Genomic DNA, 17,632 nt, shown 5'->3' with positions numbered 1-17,632 from the left:
TAAAATCCTTAACTCGAGATAACAAAATGTCATATCCAATGAGTTAGGATTCAACATTTTGAAATCCCGAAAACTTTATTTAGAAATTTGTATGGTTTTATTGCAAAAGAAATACTTGGCTATCTAAATTCATCGAAAAAAATCGAAGCCCAGTAAGTTAGGGAACAATCCTCTCGAGAATCGCAAATACCGAGTATTTTGACAATTTATGAAATAAGATGATTTTAATGTTTTTAATGAAACACGGTTCCTTTTAAAAATGTAGTGTGATTAAGCGGCAGCATACCACACAAAATTTGAATATAAGATGTACATCAATGAGTAATGAACAATAAATAAATATAAACAAATAGAATAACAATAATTTCAATCATACATTATGCAAATATCAACGTCAACATTAACCTAGAAGAAAAATAAAATGTAACTTATAAAACAAAAAAAAATGAGAGAAAGGAAATTTGGAATTAATAAAGTATGTACACAAAATTATACATAAAAAATTTAAAAATAAGTAATTAATGTGAAGATTTGAAACAATTTAATAATAGAACTAAAATGAAAAAATGTTTAAATGAATTTTAAGAAAGAATTATAAAACGAAAATAAAATGAATAAATCTTAAAATTAATATACATATTTTAATCTAAATGAGTAAAAACTTAATGTAAACAATAATATACATATAATAATATGTGTAAAAATCAAATAAGTAAAACATAATAGAAAATTTAAAAGAAATAAAGTATTTATGTATAGAAAATAGGTAAAATTTATAATTTGAAATTAATAATATATTTTATATATACATATGTATATTAAAATTAAGTACTAAAAAAAATAAATTAAATACTAAATTAAAAAGAAAAAAAAACAAATTCAAGCTAAATTGATAACTGATTCAATACTGCAGGACTAAAACAGCAATTGAACATAAAGGCTCAGAGATTCGAAACCAATTAATGAAAACGATGCCGTTTGACTTTGGACCAAAATGTGACTAGAATAAAATATATGGTACATATTTAAAAATTAAAGAAAATTGGATTGCGGCAATACAAAACAAAGGGGACTGGTTGCACAAATAGTCCAATTTACCAAAAAGCGCGGATCTTGCCCTCGGGTTGGGTCACCACGTGGATCTGAGCCTTCAAATGACGCCGTTTCGAAGCCATCGTAGTGGCATCAAACGACGAAGTTTTAATCACCGTGCTTAAGGGCTAAGATAGCCCTAAAAACAAAAAACCTTTCACTAAAAACCTAAACTAAACACTCTCTGCACCGCTCTGTGAATTGTCCACTCAAGGATTCTCCGAACGTCGCCCAAACTCCGATGACGACGGAGAGAGCAAGGATTCGGCCACAAGGTCACTTCTCTGCTTTCTAATCTCTGTTTTAATATTCTTTTATTCAAAAATGAATCAAACAAACACAGAAAAGATAACCGAAAGAAAAGAGAAAAAAGAAAAAGAAAAAAAAAAGAAGTAAAGGAAAGATTTAAAATCACCTTTAGAACTCTCTTTCTCTGAATCTTTTGTTTTGATTTCTTAAATTGTGTATGCGTAAAAATTTACAGTATTCCAATGGCTCTTTTATAGTCAGATTTACAGAAAAAATAAAACAAAATAAATAAAATGAAATTCCCTCAAATTACATCTGTTATTCTGTTACTGCTGGCTTTCGTGTGTATTTGCAGGTATTCGGCCAAGCTGGAACAATAGACGGAGGCACACTCGTGTGAGGAAGATGCACGAGCCTGATGGTGATACACGCGCGAAGTCTGGGTCCAACCGTTGTGGCGCCGATGAAACCCTAGAAGCTTCTGGGGTACTCCCCTGGTTCGGGCTGAGTTTTGGGCCTGGGAGATTCGGGTTTAGAAAATTGGGTTTAGGGTCTATTAGTTATTTGGGCTGTTTTTATATTGGACTTTTAATTTTATTTTTCTGGTATTTACTGGGCCAGTAATGTAATTGGACCTTATTATTATTTTTTATTTGGCTTGGTTTTTTTTGAAATGTATGTGGGCTGGGCAAATTTGGGTTATTACAATGATCATCATAACAAACCTTGTATTTGACTTTTTGTTGAGGGATATCAACTCATTTGGGAGAAGTCTTTTGAGTGTTGTCTACCAGACAGCCGATGTTGCCCTCAACAACTAAAGGTATTGTCCCCATGTCAAGATTTTCACCCAGCCTTTGTAGAAAAATTATGGAGAACATGTGCATAGGGATTCAAACCACCAACCAATGCATATGTATCCTTTAATTGCAGAATCAAGATGTAATAGCCCATTTTTAGTAGTTTTAGAACTCCTTTTTTCGATAATCGATTCAGTAAATAATATTTATTAATATTTACGAGTCTATTATAGTGTTATATTGATTTTTGGTCTGGTAATTTTGATGAACGATTAGTAATTATGGTACAAGGACTAAATCGTAAAAAACATAAAAGTTGATAGCTATTGAATTTTATTAGTTAAAAGAATTAAATAGAAATTGTTCAAGGGTTTAAGTGGCAATTAGGCCATTTTTTTTATAGTTGTGGACAATTGATGTTTTGTTTTAAGTAATATATGTTAAAAATTATAATGAAATTATGTTATATGTTATAAGAAAAATAAAACAACAGTGATCATCCACTTTAGTTTCTTCCTTCTTCAGCCATGAGCACCAAAGAGAACTTCAGAAACCATTTTTTTTGCATCAATCTTGTTCGATCCTCTTGCATCATATGTTAACTAAGTCATTTTCTTATAATTTTTAAGTTTTGAGATCCCGGGGAGCTTGATTTAACTAACTCAAGTACTAATTCACAAAATTGTAAAGTTTTGAAATGTTTTCATTGATGATTATTAAGCTTTTGGTATTAATTGGTTGAATGTTAAGCTTAGATGTTAAATATGACTATTTTGTAATGAGAAAATTACTAGTTTTGAGTATAGGGACTAAAGTGTAAATATTTTGAAATTGACATGAAATTTATATAATTATTGATTCTAGAGGGTTATAGAATGATGAAATTGAAATCCGATTGAAAACGAAGCTTGAATATGAAAGTTATGGTTATTTTAGTTTTAGGGACTAAAATGAATAAAATGTAAAAAAATTAGTGAATTTGTGAAAATTAAAATTTAAGTGTCATATGTATAGAATAAGGTGTTGTAAGGTAATTGGAACTGATAAATTGAAATGAATTACAATATAGTTTAAGATTTGAATTGACCAGAAGTTAGTCGAGGAAAAAAGAAAATTGTAGATTAGGCCGGCACTTCGCTTACTATCGTTTTTTCCAGGTAAGTTTATATGGTATACTTATATTTAATTGTTATAGATAATTGAATTATAAATTGTGTATGTGTGTATGTAATTTGAGTTGCTTATATGTTGATGTATGATTGCACTCTAATGTCCCTGATTGCACTCTGGTGCCCTTGATTGCATTTTCGTGCCCCTGATTGCACTCTGGTGCCCTTGATTGCATTTTCATGCCTCTATATGCACTTTGGTGTCCCTTTTTGTATTACAATGATCGTCAAGAAATGAACAAAGTTTGAGAGATGAGTTCAAATGGGATAATATGAACATGTCCATGGTTGAATGTGGAATTGATTTTGGTGTGGTACTAAAGCATTAAATTATAATAGAGTTTCTTGTACACTGAATTAGCATATGGAAGGATTGTGTGAACTCATCTTGTGGAAATTGTACTACCATGGTTAGGTTTAATTGGCAACTTGGTTAAGTAATTACTTATAGGTTTTAAATGAGGCAAGCTAATCATTCTATGCTTATGAACTTGCTAAGTATTTTAAAATGCTTACTTTGTCTTGTTTTCCTATCTTTTAGTTGCCTTTTGCGGAACGCAACAATGTATAAACTTGGAGCTCACACAATCTAGTCTTTAATTTGTGGAGCATTACATAACCCAAATGGCATTACTCTCCATTGATAATGTCCATTAGGAGCACTAAAGGCTATTAAGGGTTTAGATTTATTAGTTAGCATGATTTGCCAAAAACTCTATTTACAATCAAACTTACTAAAGTATTTAGCTTATTTAGCCTGATTAATCAAAACAACCTTTCTTGGAATAAAATATCCATCAAAAATAATATTTTGATTTAACCTTTTATAATTAATTGCCATCCTAACTTTTCCTCTTTTATTTAGGCATGGTTTCTTACCATAAAAGCAGGACTAGAATGTGGACTATTAGTTTTTCTATTAATCCCTTTTCTAATAGTTCATTTATTTGAACTTCAAATTCATCCATATCTTGTTTAGTATAGATCATAGGTTTAACTTTGATAATTTTATTGGGATTTTCCAATTTAATATCATAGTGTCTAAGACTATTATTCCATAATTTTAATGGTTCTTCACTAAAATTATCTTCAAGAATTTTAAACAACCAATGATTTGTTTCTTGTTGTTTAATTTGTTCTTTTCTAGTTGGTGTAAAGTTTTTATCACACACAAACTTATGATTTTCTACAAGTGGTATTTCCATCAAGACTTTTCTCAGATAAAATAATTAAATTTCTATCTATAGAAAATGGTAGATGCTTGATATATAAAATTACTTCTTAATAATATATCTCTATGCATCGCAGAAAACATAATATTTTTGGAATCACAAATCTTACATTGTTCATGTAAATTGATATATTTCTAGCCTTATATTGAATTATGGTTTCGTTACCATCTATTCATATTCCATTTATAGGATTTTTCATTAATTCCCATTTTCTCTGTGAATGACATTTTTTGACAACTCTTGGTTGTAGCTCCTATATCTAATAAAGCATGTAAAGAATATTTTTATATTCTTTAAACTGAAATGTAATTTTAATATTTGTATAATATTTCCTTGATTGAAAATTTGAAAAGGTAATTACATCATCTTTTCCAACTTTTATTTGTTGAATAATTGTTTGTAGTTTTTTCATTCTAGTGTTTCTAGAATTTTCTAACACAAATATATAATCTTTATTATTATCAAAATTTGTTTCGATAGTATTTTACTAAGATTTGTTTCCTTTTATAACATATTTTTAAATCTTGTTTTTCAAGACTTTTGATCCTTTTTCTAGCCTCTTTTCTTTTGTTAGAAAAGTTTTTGACTATATGATCTTTCTTAACACCTAAAAAGCAGTTATAACTTAGTTTTTAAGTTTTCTAGAAGTTTTTCTTCTAAAAGACTTTTTGTTACCAGAAAACTTGTTATTTCTTAATTTCCTCTTAACAAATTTATAATGTTTTTTTTATGCCTATGATGTTCAAAGGCGTCCAGATAAAGACAAAAAAAGTTTTGCAATGTGGAAGCAACAATCAAATCCATGATGGGAAAAGACGGTGAAACGTGGAAGCAACCATGATCACACAAGAAACATGACAAATGCGACGTGGAAGCAACCACATCCATTCAAGAAGGGATCCTTATCAGAATCACTGTTCAAGATTCAAAATACAATTGTATAGAATTTTTGAAATTGGACTATAAATAAAGATAGGCTATCAATTGTAGAGGCATCTTGAAAATATCGTATAGTTTTCCCTTTTATATTTTCTCTTCTATAAACACTTTCCTTTTGTAAATTAAAAGAGTCTATAGCCTTCCGCACATAGCACGCACTCTACCACCCTTCCCCCTATTGGTATCAGAGGTGCCGGTGTAAATATTTCTTGGAGAAATAATATCGTAGTATTCATTGTAAGTCTTTATCTTTGATTTACAGTTCTGTTTGTTTCATGTTTATTTGACTCAAAACCCATATATCTATTATTCTGTCTTTCTATTGCCGTTGAGTCTAGGGAGGATGTTTAGGCCTTTGAGAGAAGACGTTTAAGACAATAGACGGTTTTAGGTACCAGGGACAAATAAAATGGAGCCGATAGAGTGTTTATATAAAGATAAAACTTGTAATCATACTATGATCTGTTGAAAGGAAAATCATGCTCATGTGTGCAATTTGAATTATGGTATCTTGGTTCATGAATGTGACTTGGATTTTTAATGGATATATGTCATATACCTATATGTATTTACTGGTTAGTAATGCTTGATGAAAGACACATTTGCTTAACTAGATTGGCATTGTTATGCTTGTACACTTGGTGAACGTATTTAGGCCTTATTGGATATATGAGATTACTTGAATATGCGAACCTCATTGCATATTCAATGCCAGCTGTCATTGTATTGAATGTGTGAATTGTCAATGTATTACATATGTGAACTATCACTGTATTTTTCTGCGTGAACTGCATTTGTAGTAACGCGTGAGTTAATTATCCACGCAAAGTAAGAGTAACCAATCCATAATATAGTTATAAGCGAACTCTATATAAATAGTTATGAGGTGAACTGTGACAATGTGTGAGTTTTGTTTATATGCGAACTGAGTTATATGTGAACTGTGTGTAAATGCGAACTGAGTTATATGCAAATTGTGTTTATATGTGAATTGTGTTTATATGCAAACTATGTTTATATGTAAGTTGTGTTTATATGAGAACTAAGTTATATGCGAACTGTGTTTATATGTGAGTTGTGTTTATATGTGAACTGAGTTATATGCAAATAGTGTTTATATGCAAATTGTGTTTATATGTGATCTGTGTCAATGTGTGGACTTTGTAAATGTGAGATCTGTAATTCTAACTTAATATGTGAACTGGTTCATTAAAATTATGTGTGAACTGACTTTGTATGGCTTGTATGTACATGCTCTTTGTAAAGTAATTACGTGCGAGCTCTTTGTAAAGTGACTAAGTGCGAGCTAGTCTATAAAGTAGTAAAATGTGTGTTATGTAATCTATGAGTTGTATTGACATGCGAACTATGTTAATACATGAGCTGCGTCAACTTGTGAGCCGTAGCAAAAGTACAAGCTATACTCAACTTGTGTGCCGTAGCAAAAGTACAAGCTATACTGTGGTAGTAGTTATAGCTCAGGTCCGGTGACTGGACCAGGCGAGGGGTGTTAAACAAGAGATAATCTCAACACGAGAATAATACCATCTTTTGAGAGTTCCGTCAACACAATAAATGAAATTTAAATGCATACTTTTTTTAATGAAAGTAAATATCATATTAATTAAAGAAAAGCAACTAAAAATCCAATAATAAAATCCTTAGCAAAAGATTGAAACACAATTATATTGTAAATGAAGTAAGAAACTAAGAAAATCCAATCTAATAAAGAAAAAACTTGATGCCCCAAAGCTACCATAAAACTAAATCATGGTAAGGCTCACGCTTTCGTTTTATTGGTTTCCATGCATCTTTATTTTGCAAAAGAAGTTTGAATTCGAATAGAGCCTAGTACATGGGAGCAAAAGAAAGAAAATTAGTATATTAATTTCCACGATTTTTAAAACAAAATTCATGGAAACGAATATTGACATATTAGATATCTATGATTATAATGCTAAAATAGATTAAAATTATTAAATTAATGGTAAAATTAAGAGTGAATTAATAACCGCAAGCGTACTCATTACTCACCATATTTGTTAAACATGTTTGATGTTGTTTAGCAACCTTTGTTTGATTTTCTTTAGCTCAACCACAACATCTTTCATGTCCTTTCTTTCTTCCGTAACTCAATTGAACAATTCAGAGCCAACTCCATGATGGTGAAATACAATTTGCTTTAACAACAAAGTACTCATCCTCTTCTCTTAATAAATCAAGATCGCAATTTCTATTGCTCCTTTCGGCAATGAACATTCCATCCAATGCCTTATAGTCACTTCTTCAGCAAAAAGATTATCAGTTGGCTTTTTCTTTGTGAAAGTTTCTATAAGGATGATCCCATAACTATATACATCACATTTTATAGAAACAATTCCAGTTGATCCAAATTCTGCATTTCAAGTATAATTAGAGCATCATTAATCCTTAATTATTTCTAAAATGCTTATTCAAATATATATCCACAGACGCATGAAGCAAAAATATAAAATGCAAATCAAGAAAATAATCATACAAAAATAAAAAAATTCACCTGGTGCCATATACCCGATAGTTGCAAGAGTCATGGTTTGCTTCATTACATCACCTTCTCCCAACAATTTGGCAATGCCAAAATCTCCTACATGTGCAACCATGTCTTCATCCAGTAGAATATTGCTTGGTTTTAAGTCACAATGAATTATAGGTGTTGGATGTTCGTTGTGAAGATGTTCTACTGCTGCCGCAACATCTATCATTATGTTGACCCTTTGTATGATATCAAGGAAACAGTTATTAGAATGTAACCATTTCTCAAGATTTCCATTAGACATGTAATCAAACACCAAGGCTTTGAAGTCAACACTTGAGCAGCAATTAATGACCTTGACAATATTACGATGAACTATATTACGCATAGCATCACATTCAATGTCAAAACTCTGAAATGCTCCCTCTATTTGCAAATTGAAAACTTTTATTGCAACTTCCATTCCATCTGAAAGCCTCCCTTTATATACATATCCAAAACTCCCAAAACCAAGCATATTACATTCCTCAAACCCATTAGTTGCTTGTGAAAGTTCATAATATGAAATTCTTCTCAGTGTTTTCAAAGATAACAAATCATCCCTAATTGGTAGAGTTGTACCCCTACTTTGGCATCTTCTGTAAATAATAGTTAAGACTATTAGTACTATGACAATACCAATTGTTGGTAAACCATACCTAAAAGCATGCAATAAAGTCATTTTGGAATTTTTGTGGATGTCGTTTTTGCAAGGTGGGACTAGCAATCTAGGTGGACCACAAAGTGCATAATTCTTCATGAATGATGTGCTAGAAAAGTTTGAAAAACATCCTTCGATGGGAATTTCCCCTTCAAGTCTATTGAAAGACACATTAAAATACTTTAGATATAAAAGCTTTTCCAAAGACTTGGGAATGACACCAGAGAGATTGTTATTGCATATATCCAAGAATTCCAAACTAATCAAACCACCAAACGATTCAGGGATATGACCATGTGTTGGAACAAGGGTAGCAGCAAAAAGAAACAGAACAAGACAGAAAACAAAGGAGGAAGAAACAAAAACAATTTACTTGCTCACAAACGTGCAGCAAGGGAGCTAAGGCTGATAGCTCATTCAGCTCATTCATTCAACTAGAAAAACAACATATATATAGTCAAATACATCACCAAATACTACCTACTACCACTAGTTTTACTTTGAAACAAGTAAAACTTAACTTATACAAGTCGATTATGTCAATCAGCACCTAAAAACATCAAAACAATACCAACTTAGTTCATTTTCAACTAAGTAGCTTAACAAAGAAACTAAAGAGAAAACCTTGTCACATTAAAGAAGTATCGTCGTCTGAGATGTCATTAAGCTGCATGCACTTCAAACAGCAGCATGGTTGGCCAATTTCAACACTCCTCCTTGGACTCCATGTTGCAAATACCAGTCATTCATCAAGTTTTTGAACTTGGCAGCCCTTAGATGCTTTGTTTCAAGCTGACCAATTCATTTTCTTCTTGCACAAACAGTTCGTGAGTATAGTTGCTTGCCTTCTTTCTGCCATTTTGGCTTGCAAATTGACAGGCTCACACTTTGCTTACTGCCTTCATCAGGCTTGCAACCATACAACACGCATTGAGCTTCCACATGTTGCTGAGCTCACACCTTTGACAGACTCACATCTTTGCATATTGTCTTCAACAGTGTCTTCATCAGCTCAAGACTTTGCTAAGCTTGCGCTTTGACATCTTGCTAAGCTTGCACATTTGGAAAGCTCACACCTTTCCTTGAAACTCCTCCTTCAGCTTATTCAAGCTTGTTTGGGGGTCTCATAAGTTTGAGCCGATGCTGTCTTCTCTACTAGCATAATGACTTGCTTGTGCTTTGACAGCTTCTTTCTTTTTAACAAGCAACGGAAGAAAAATCAATGGCCCTTTAAGACTTAGGCTCTTGATACCATTTGTTGGAACAATGGCAGCAGCAAAAAGAAACAGAACAAGACAGAAAACAAAGGAGGAAGAAACAAAAACAATTTACTTGCTCACAAACGTGCAGTAAGGGAGCTAAGGCTGATAGCTCATTCAGCTCATTCATTCAACTAGAAAAACAACATATATATAGTCAAATACATCACCAAATACTACCTACTACCACTAGTTTTACTTTGAAACAAGTAAAACTTAACTTACACAAGTGATTATGTCAATCAGCACCTAAAACATCAAAACAATACCAACTTAGTTCATTTTCAACTAAGTAGCTTAACAAAGAAACTAAAGAGAAAACCTTGTCATTAAAGAAGTATACGTCTTCAAAGATGTCATTAAGCTGCATGCACTTCAAACAGAAGCATGGTTGGCCAATTTCAACACCATGTAGTATATTATTTGATAAATCCAATGAAACCAAAGTTTTAAGACCCCCAAATGTAGATAAGATATCGCCCGTGAGAATATTCCTTGATAAATTTAGTTTCAGCAGACTTCTTAAATCACCGACATCAAGAGCATGTGAATTGTCAAGGTAATTTGATGATAAATCTACTTCTAATATATCGTTAAGATTCCACAGAGTCGAGGGTATTGCAGAACTCAATTTGTTGGATTCTAAGTAAAGATATCTCAAAGAAGTAATATTACCAAAACAAGAGGGTATGGATCCATACAACTTATTCAACCCTAAAAACAAGTTGTATCGTCTTTCCAAATCACAAAGGCTTTCTGAGATAGGCCCTTCTAATTTATTAGAGAAAAGACCCAGACCTTGGAGATTTCGCAGTCCTCCTATTGATGTTGGAATAAATCCACTTAACTTATTATAGCCAAGTTCTAAAACCAACATGTTGCTTAAGTTACCTATTTGCATTGGGATATTACCTTCAAGCTCACAATGGTCAGCATAAAAACGTTGCAAGGATGTCGAAAGGTTCCCAATATAAGTAGGAAGAACGCCACTCAGTGGATTTCCTGAAACAACTATTTTTCTCAAATGCCTGCAATTTGTCAAAGAAGAAAGAAAGGTCCACTCATGATCAGCAGATCCTGTGATCAAATTATTGTTCATGATTTGGAGCCGTTCAAGGTGTCTTAAGTTGCCAAGCGTTTTAGGGATTGGGCCAGAGAATAAGTTATCTACCAAGTCCAGAAACTTAAGCATGGAAACATTGGAGATTGAGTTGGGAATGTTTCCGCTAAGTTTATTTCCCCTCAATATAAGATACTCAAGCTTTAGAGCATTGGTCATAGATGGTAAATTACCTGTAAAATTACATCTTTTAGTATACATATTCATTGAATACCAAATTCACAAAATATATAATACACTAAAATACATCTTTAAAATAAAAACTGTAAAACTTTATATCAAATAAAAATAAAATTCTGGCATGGAAAATGTGATCAAATCAATTTGAACAATGGCATATAATAAGAATTTTGAGTAGTAATTAGTCCATTGTGATTTGTATAAAAAAAAAACCATTCCATGCTTGTAAGTTACTTGTAAAATTGCATGTTATAATATATAAAATCTGTACTCCAAACTAAAATGAACTCCTCACTATTCTTAGCCCAAGTCTTGCATTGAAATCATCATTATCAAATTTACAAAATATATAAAACATTGCAAAACTTTAAATCAAATAAAAATAAAACTTTGGCATGAGAATGTGGCATCTAATCAATCTTAAAGATGACACAGAATAAGAAATTATGAATAATAATTAATTATGATTTGGAAAGCAAAATTTTAAATCATTCTGTATGAGTATTCGGTTTAATGGTAAACTTGCATCAATACAAGTCTAAGAAATCAAAATAATATAACATCAATAAAATTATTTCAAATACAGTTAGATGTTGGTTTAGCCCTTAAAGTTGTATTTAATTATTATTTTGGTACCTAAAAAATTATTTGTACCAATTTGATATTTAAAGTTGGAAGCATTAATAAAATGGTACAAAAATATTATTATGAAAAATTAAAAAATTAAAAATTCAGATTTTTTAAAAAAATGTAGAAAATGTTTTTAAAAATTATAAAATAGGAAAGTAAAACATACATAAACAGTAAAATAGACATAGAGAATACCAAAAATTTATATATATATATATATATATATAAAAGAAAATAGGACAAAAAAAAAAGAAAAACTTAAAAGGAATCAACAAACCATGGAGAAGGTGAGCTGTGGAATTGATAAGATCAATTAGAAAATGGTTTCGAGCTTTCTGCTTAGTTAAATCAAGTAAATTAAAATGCCCAAAAAGAGAAAGGAAAACCCCAAATGTGGAAATACGATATAAAGATTAAGAGTGAAATTTAAAATCCAAGCTATATATTCTATAAGCTCCAATTAAAAATTTTGGCCTAAAATATTTGTGTTAATGTAACATTTTGAAAAATAAAATAAACTTAATATCAATGTCATCAAAAATTTTATAATGGATTTGAATTTAATAAATAATTTTAATAGTGTTGACAATTCATTAAAATTCACATTATCATTTTTAAGAATAAATCATTAAATTAATAAATTACATGTTAAGGGTTACGATGTTTGTTTCAAATACAATATAACCAAAAGAAATTATAATGGATCTGAATTCGTAAAAAGATTTAACGGTGTTAATAATTCTTTAAAATTCATATATTCATTTTGTCCTAAATAAAATATTTTAATGAAATTAAACCTTTTTATAAAAAAATATTTTAAATTAAAGAAACCAGGGAATTTTAATACCTTCCAGGTTATTTAACGCCAAATATAATTCTTCAAGTTGTGTCAAATTCCCGATACTTCTTGGAATGATCCCCGTAAATTTATTAATGGACAGTGACAAAATTCTGAGGTTGTTGCATTTGCCTATACTTGATGGAATGTTACCAGATAATTCATTCGAAATCAAGTCAAGCCCTTCAAGCTTGGGAAGGTGTTGACACACATCATTAGGCAAACTATCTGATAGGTTATTTTCGGAGAGACCAATAGCTTTCAGAGAAGAAATGTTGAAGATGGGAGATGGAATCGGACCTGTAAGACCTTTAATTGCTTGAATACTAAGCATTTCCAAACTAAGAAGATTACCAATTTCCTTCGGAATTTGACCTGCAAATTAACATAGTTGAAAAATCAAGGTGTTAAAGCTAACTATTTCGTAAGTGTAAGTCAAAGAGGCTTTTTTTTTTTCGTTATGAAATAATATGGATATGTTAGATTCTAATCATATTTAAGTATATTAGTTCAGCTAATTAAGTATTTTTCCTTGAAAGAAAATGTTCTTTTTTTTGTATTTATATTACAAATAAATTTTTTACAATTTAAAAACTAAAGAGGTAAAATGTGTTTAATTTAAAGACATCAAGAAAAATGCATACCTTCTAGGTTATTAAACCCTAAATATAATTCTTCAAGTCTTGACAGATTTCCAATACTTCTCGGAATGATTCCCACAAATTGATTATAGGACAATGACAAATTTTTAAGATTGTTGCATTTGTCTATACTTGATGGAATGTTACCAGAAAATTCATTCCAACTCAAGTAAAGCCCTTTAAGCTTGGGAAGATGTTGACACATATCATTAGGCAAACTACTTGATAAGCTATTACCGGAGAGAGTAATAATCTTCAGAGAAGAAATATTGAAGATGGAAGATGGAACCTGGCCAGATAATTGATTAAATATCAAGTTAAAGATCTCTAGATTGGACATGTTGACAAGTGTTTGAGGGATTGTGCCTGTAAAAGTATTATTTGTCATTTGCAACCTTTGAACTTTGTGTAAGTTCCCAAGCCATGATGGAATTTCCCCATTAAGACTGTTAAAGCTTAATTGTAAGATCTTCAAACGATGCAATTGACCCAATTCTTTAGGTAGCAGGCCATAGAAACTGTTGTGATTCAAGTCGAGAGAGAGTAGAAATGAAAGATTTCCAAGGTATGGAGGGATAGTAACCCTAAGATTCATGCTTGAAAGATTCAAAGCTATAACTCTTTTATGGATGATGCCACACGAAACACCAATCCACCTGCAAACAGAGGTAGAGGCCGTCCAATTGTTTGCCAAGACATTTTGAGGATCGGCAATGCGATCCTTAAACTTCAGAAGCGCAAACTGATCGGAGTTGAGATTCCTGGCTGTCATAGCCAAGCAAAGTACGGAACATGGTATGAATAAAGCTAAAAGAAGATGAAAGCAAGCGTTGTAGTTCATGATTGGAAGACGAATTAAGGCAAGAAAATAAAAAAAGTAGGAAAAGGGAAGTTGAAATGATAAAATAGCCCAGAGAGCATGCTTTAATATGTTTCAACCCTCGCACACTTCTCCCACATTAAATTCACTCGGCCGGGTGGAGCGGGGGGGGGGGGGGTTACAACACTAATCCAGATTTTACTTTTTCATTGGTATCAAGTCTTCTTCACATACAAAGAAAATATAATTTCTCCTAAATTTTCTTCACATTACTCCACATAATCCGTAAAAAAACACCTTAATAAAATATAATTTTTAAATACTATATATTCTTTTATTTTTTCACAATAATATATTGGTTAAAATATGCTATTCCCCTGTACTTTTTATAATTTGAGATTTAGTCCATGTACTTTAAAAGTTAAAAATCCAATCCTCCTAATTTCTCAATTTAAAATTTTAGTCCAATCATTATCATTGTTGGTAATCCCGTGAAAATTTGTTAACTTAACATGTTTATTTTCTATCATATGCAACGTCATATGAAGATAGCCTAATCAACATATATACCAATATAATAGATTTTGACCAAAAATACTAATAGTGTTAATGGTAGGACCGAATTATTTAAATAAGGAAAGTAAGAGGAGTTATTTTTAAGTACAATGACTAAATTTTAAAGGTTGTCCAAGTACAAGCATTAACAACATATTTTGACCAAAATTTTTTAAAACTTTTCAAATAGAATAATGTTAAAATATGCTATTAGTGCTTATACTTTCATAAAATTTGAGATTAAGTCATTGTACTTAAAAGTTAAAATTAAGTCCTACTATCTTTATTTAAAAATCTTAGTCCTATCATTAACATTGTAACTATTATTTTGTCAAAATTTGTCAACTTGACATATTAATTAGGTTTCCTTATATGACGTGATATATGATTGACAAGTAATAAACATGTTACGTTAACAAATTTTGACAAAAATTACCAATGATGATAATGATTTACTAAAATTGTAAGGGATTGAATTTATAACTTTTAAAGTATATTGACTAAATCTTAAATTTTATAGAAATACAGGACTAACAACATATTTTAGACACATAATAATATATATAATTTTCAATTAAAACTACATTGGACTTAATTGGCTAAGGGTTAATATATTAATGGGTATATGAGTTTCACAAATTTTTTTATAATGCTGTATTGTTGGTTTTTGTTCAATGTGATAAATGTATTTGGCAAAAGTTATATATTTTGGTTTCTTAAAGGTAACAATGTTAGCTTATTAGTGTTTGATTTAAATTTTAGAGTTGATTTAATGAACATTAATTGCTAAAATTATTAGTTAATTATGAGTTTTCGTCAAATCAAATTAAAACCTACTCATATATATATATATATAAAACAAGTTACGTCATATACTAAATTTACAAGAAGTGACTCTCTCAATTTTTTTATATTTTTAGTTTTTAATTATCCATTAAATTTGTTTTTTCTAATAAAATTAAATTATAGAATACCATTAAAATTCTATATAAAAATTAAATATTTATTTATTTTATTTTTATTTCAAAACCTAACAATTCTACGTTCTTTTTCCTAATTTTCTCTACACGTTCTTCCCTTCTTTTCCACCTTGTTCTTTGTAACTTTCTTTGCTTCTTCCATTTTATAGTTACTTGTTGTCTATCAAGGGAGTCTTATCATCGTGTGTTCATTTAATCAGAAGAGAAGAAGGTAGGTTTTGTTTTTGGGGGTTATTGATAGAATTTTTGTTGTTTTCTATTTGTTATTGAATTGAAGGTTTCATTAATTGGTTTGTTAAACTAAGGTTTTTGAACGGTTTGGTGGAGCGAATCGAATGGTTCTTGGTGCTGGGAATCGTGATTAAGGTGTTTGTTTAGAAACTCTTCAATTTTGTTATAGAATTTTTGATTTGATTCCGTGAAATTAGACATATTTTGTATGTTTTGAAATTGACCAATCGAAGTATCGATTGTTATGGAATTGTTTGAAATTCTGTGTGTTTTTGGTGTATTTCTAAGTTATCGTGGGTTCGGGAACATTTTGACAACAAAGGCACATTTTACAGCCTAATTCAATGTGGTTTCGTGACCACATGAGTGGCCATACGAGCATGTGCTGTACACGAGCAGTCCACAGAGCTGTGTGAATTTGGGAATTAGGGCTTTCGGGCCAATTTTTGTGCCACACGGCCGTGTGGCTAATATTTGGGAATTTTAGTCATTATTCACACGGGTGTGGGTTTTGGACACATGGTCGTGTCCCTCAGCCACACAGGCGTGTGAGATTTTCACATGGCTGTGTCTACGATGCACTCTATTTTATCAAATTCAGACAGAGAGTTACACAAGCTGTTTACACGGGCGTGTACCTCCTTCACATGGGGCGTGTAGACCTCCACACAGCTTAGGAACTTCCACATGGTTGGGGCACACGGTCATGTGGCCTTGTTTTGTAGATTTTTGTTCTGTGTCAGATTTTGACTCGTTTTGTGCCTCTGTGTATTCTAACCCCGGTTAAGACTTAGTAAGAATGTTTAGGACTCTGATTAGTTCAAATTTGTGCATTTGTTCGTAACTAATGTGTTAATTTATTAGTTTGATTAAATGTTATGTGATGTTATTAGTAAATAGTTACAAACCTAATTGATTCTGAATCTGATTGATTGAACTTGTGTGTTTTGTTTTCTGTATGAATGTTTGTATGTTGTGTGCATTTTGCAATCGCATAAAAATTTTACAATTGAATGACTGAATATGATGTGCATTCATACATATGCATAAAATTGGGGTTTTGGTTATGAAGAGAAGGGAGCCTGTTTCGGTAGTTCAACTGTAATATTTCTGAACAGCGGTTTACCGCGTGATTCTATATATATGTCAGGTCAGCTGCATATTATGATTTCGAGTGGCTTAGTTTCCACATTGTAGTGTGTAGGGTGGATGAACCTTTTATAGTTCTTGTAATAGGCCCAATCTACCCGGGCCCAACAAAATAAGTTACAAACCCAAAATAAACATTACAAGCCCAAAAATTAAAAAAAAACTAACGGCCCAAGTGGCTCAAAACCTAACCCCTTTAGCTGCCGCTCCTCCCACGCGCGCCAACCTCCTCACGCGTGCTGCCATGTCAGCACCTCCATACCCTCCACGCTCTCTCTGCCACCATAGCATGCGTCCTTGCCCCATACCTGCAAACCAAGCAAAAGAGAGCACAACAGTAAAGAGAAAAACATTGTATTTTTCGGCTATAAAAGCCATGGACAAATCAATGTAAATTTTTTACGACAAAAATCAATACAAAAAAGGCAATCAGAAACAAAAAAGGTGGTTCTTTTGTTTTTTGTTTTTATTTCTTTTCTACTTATATTTTTACTAGTTTTTAAGAAAAATAAAAAAGAAAGGAGTCGAATCTTACC

The 17,632-nt window shown here is 31.3% G+C and overlaps 2 protein-coding genes across 2 annotated transcripts in view; both read right to left on the bottom strand.

The window, feature by feature from the left end:
• Positions 1–7,691: 7,691 nt before the first annotated feature.
• Positions 7,692–17,632, bottom strand: part of LOC128031973 (probable LRR receptor-like serine/threonine-protein kinase At3g47570) — a 47,308-nt gene continuing 37,367 nt past the window's right edge. Inside the window, exons 2-5 of the mRNA XM_052630436.1 lie at positions 13,365–13,650; positions 12,730–13,095; positions 10,865–11,245; positions 7,692–7,876 (exon numbers count right to left, since the gene is read on the bottom strand). Coding sequence (XP_052486396.1) covers positions 7,692–7,876; positions 10,865–11,245; positions 12,730–13,095; positions 13,365–13,650 — 1,218 coding nt within the window. The remainder of the gene's footprint in view (positions 7,877–10,864; positions 11,246–12,729; positions 13,096–13,364; positions 13,651–17,632) is intronic.
• On the bottom strand, positions 7,873–9,292 carry LOC105766360 (receptor kinase-like protein Xa21). Its single transcript, XM_052629989.1, has one exon. The coding sequence runs from the start codon at positions 8,790–8,792 to the stop codon at positions 7,935–7,937; it is 858 nt and encodes a 285-aa protein (XP_052485949.1). The 5' UTR covers positions 8,793–9,292; the 3' UTR covers positions 7,873–7,934.

This window comes from Gossypium raimondii, chromosome 5 (genome assembly GCF_025698545.1).
Source record: "Gossypium raimondii isolate GPD5lz chromosome 5, ASM2569854v1, whole genome shotgun sequence".
Taxonomy (NCBI): domain Eukaryota; kingdom Viridiplantae; phylum Streptophyta; class Magnoliopsida; order Malvales; family Malvaceae; genus Gossypium; species Gossypium raimondii.
Note: the sequence above shows the minus strand (reverse complement) of the source record. Positions and strands in the feature narration are given on the sequence as shown.

Coding starts and splice junctions, on each gene's coding strand:
- LOC105766360 (XM_052629989.1), bottom strand. CDS start 8,792: ATGAAGAATTATGCACTTTGTGGTCCACCTAGATTGCTAGTCCCACCT.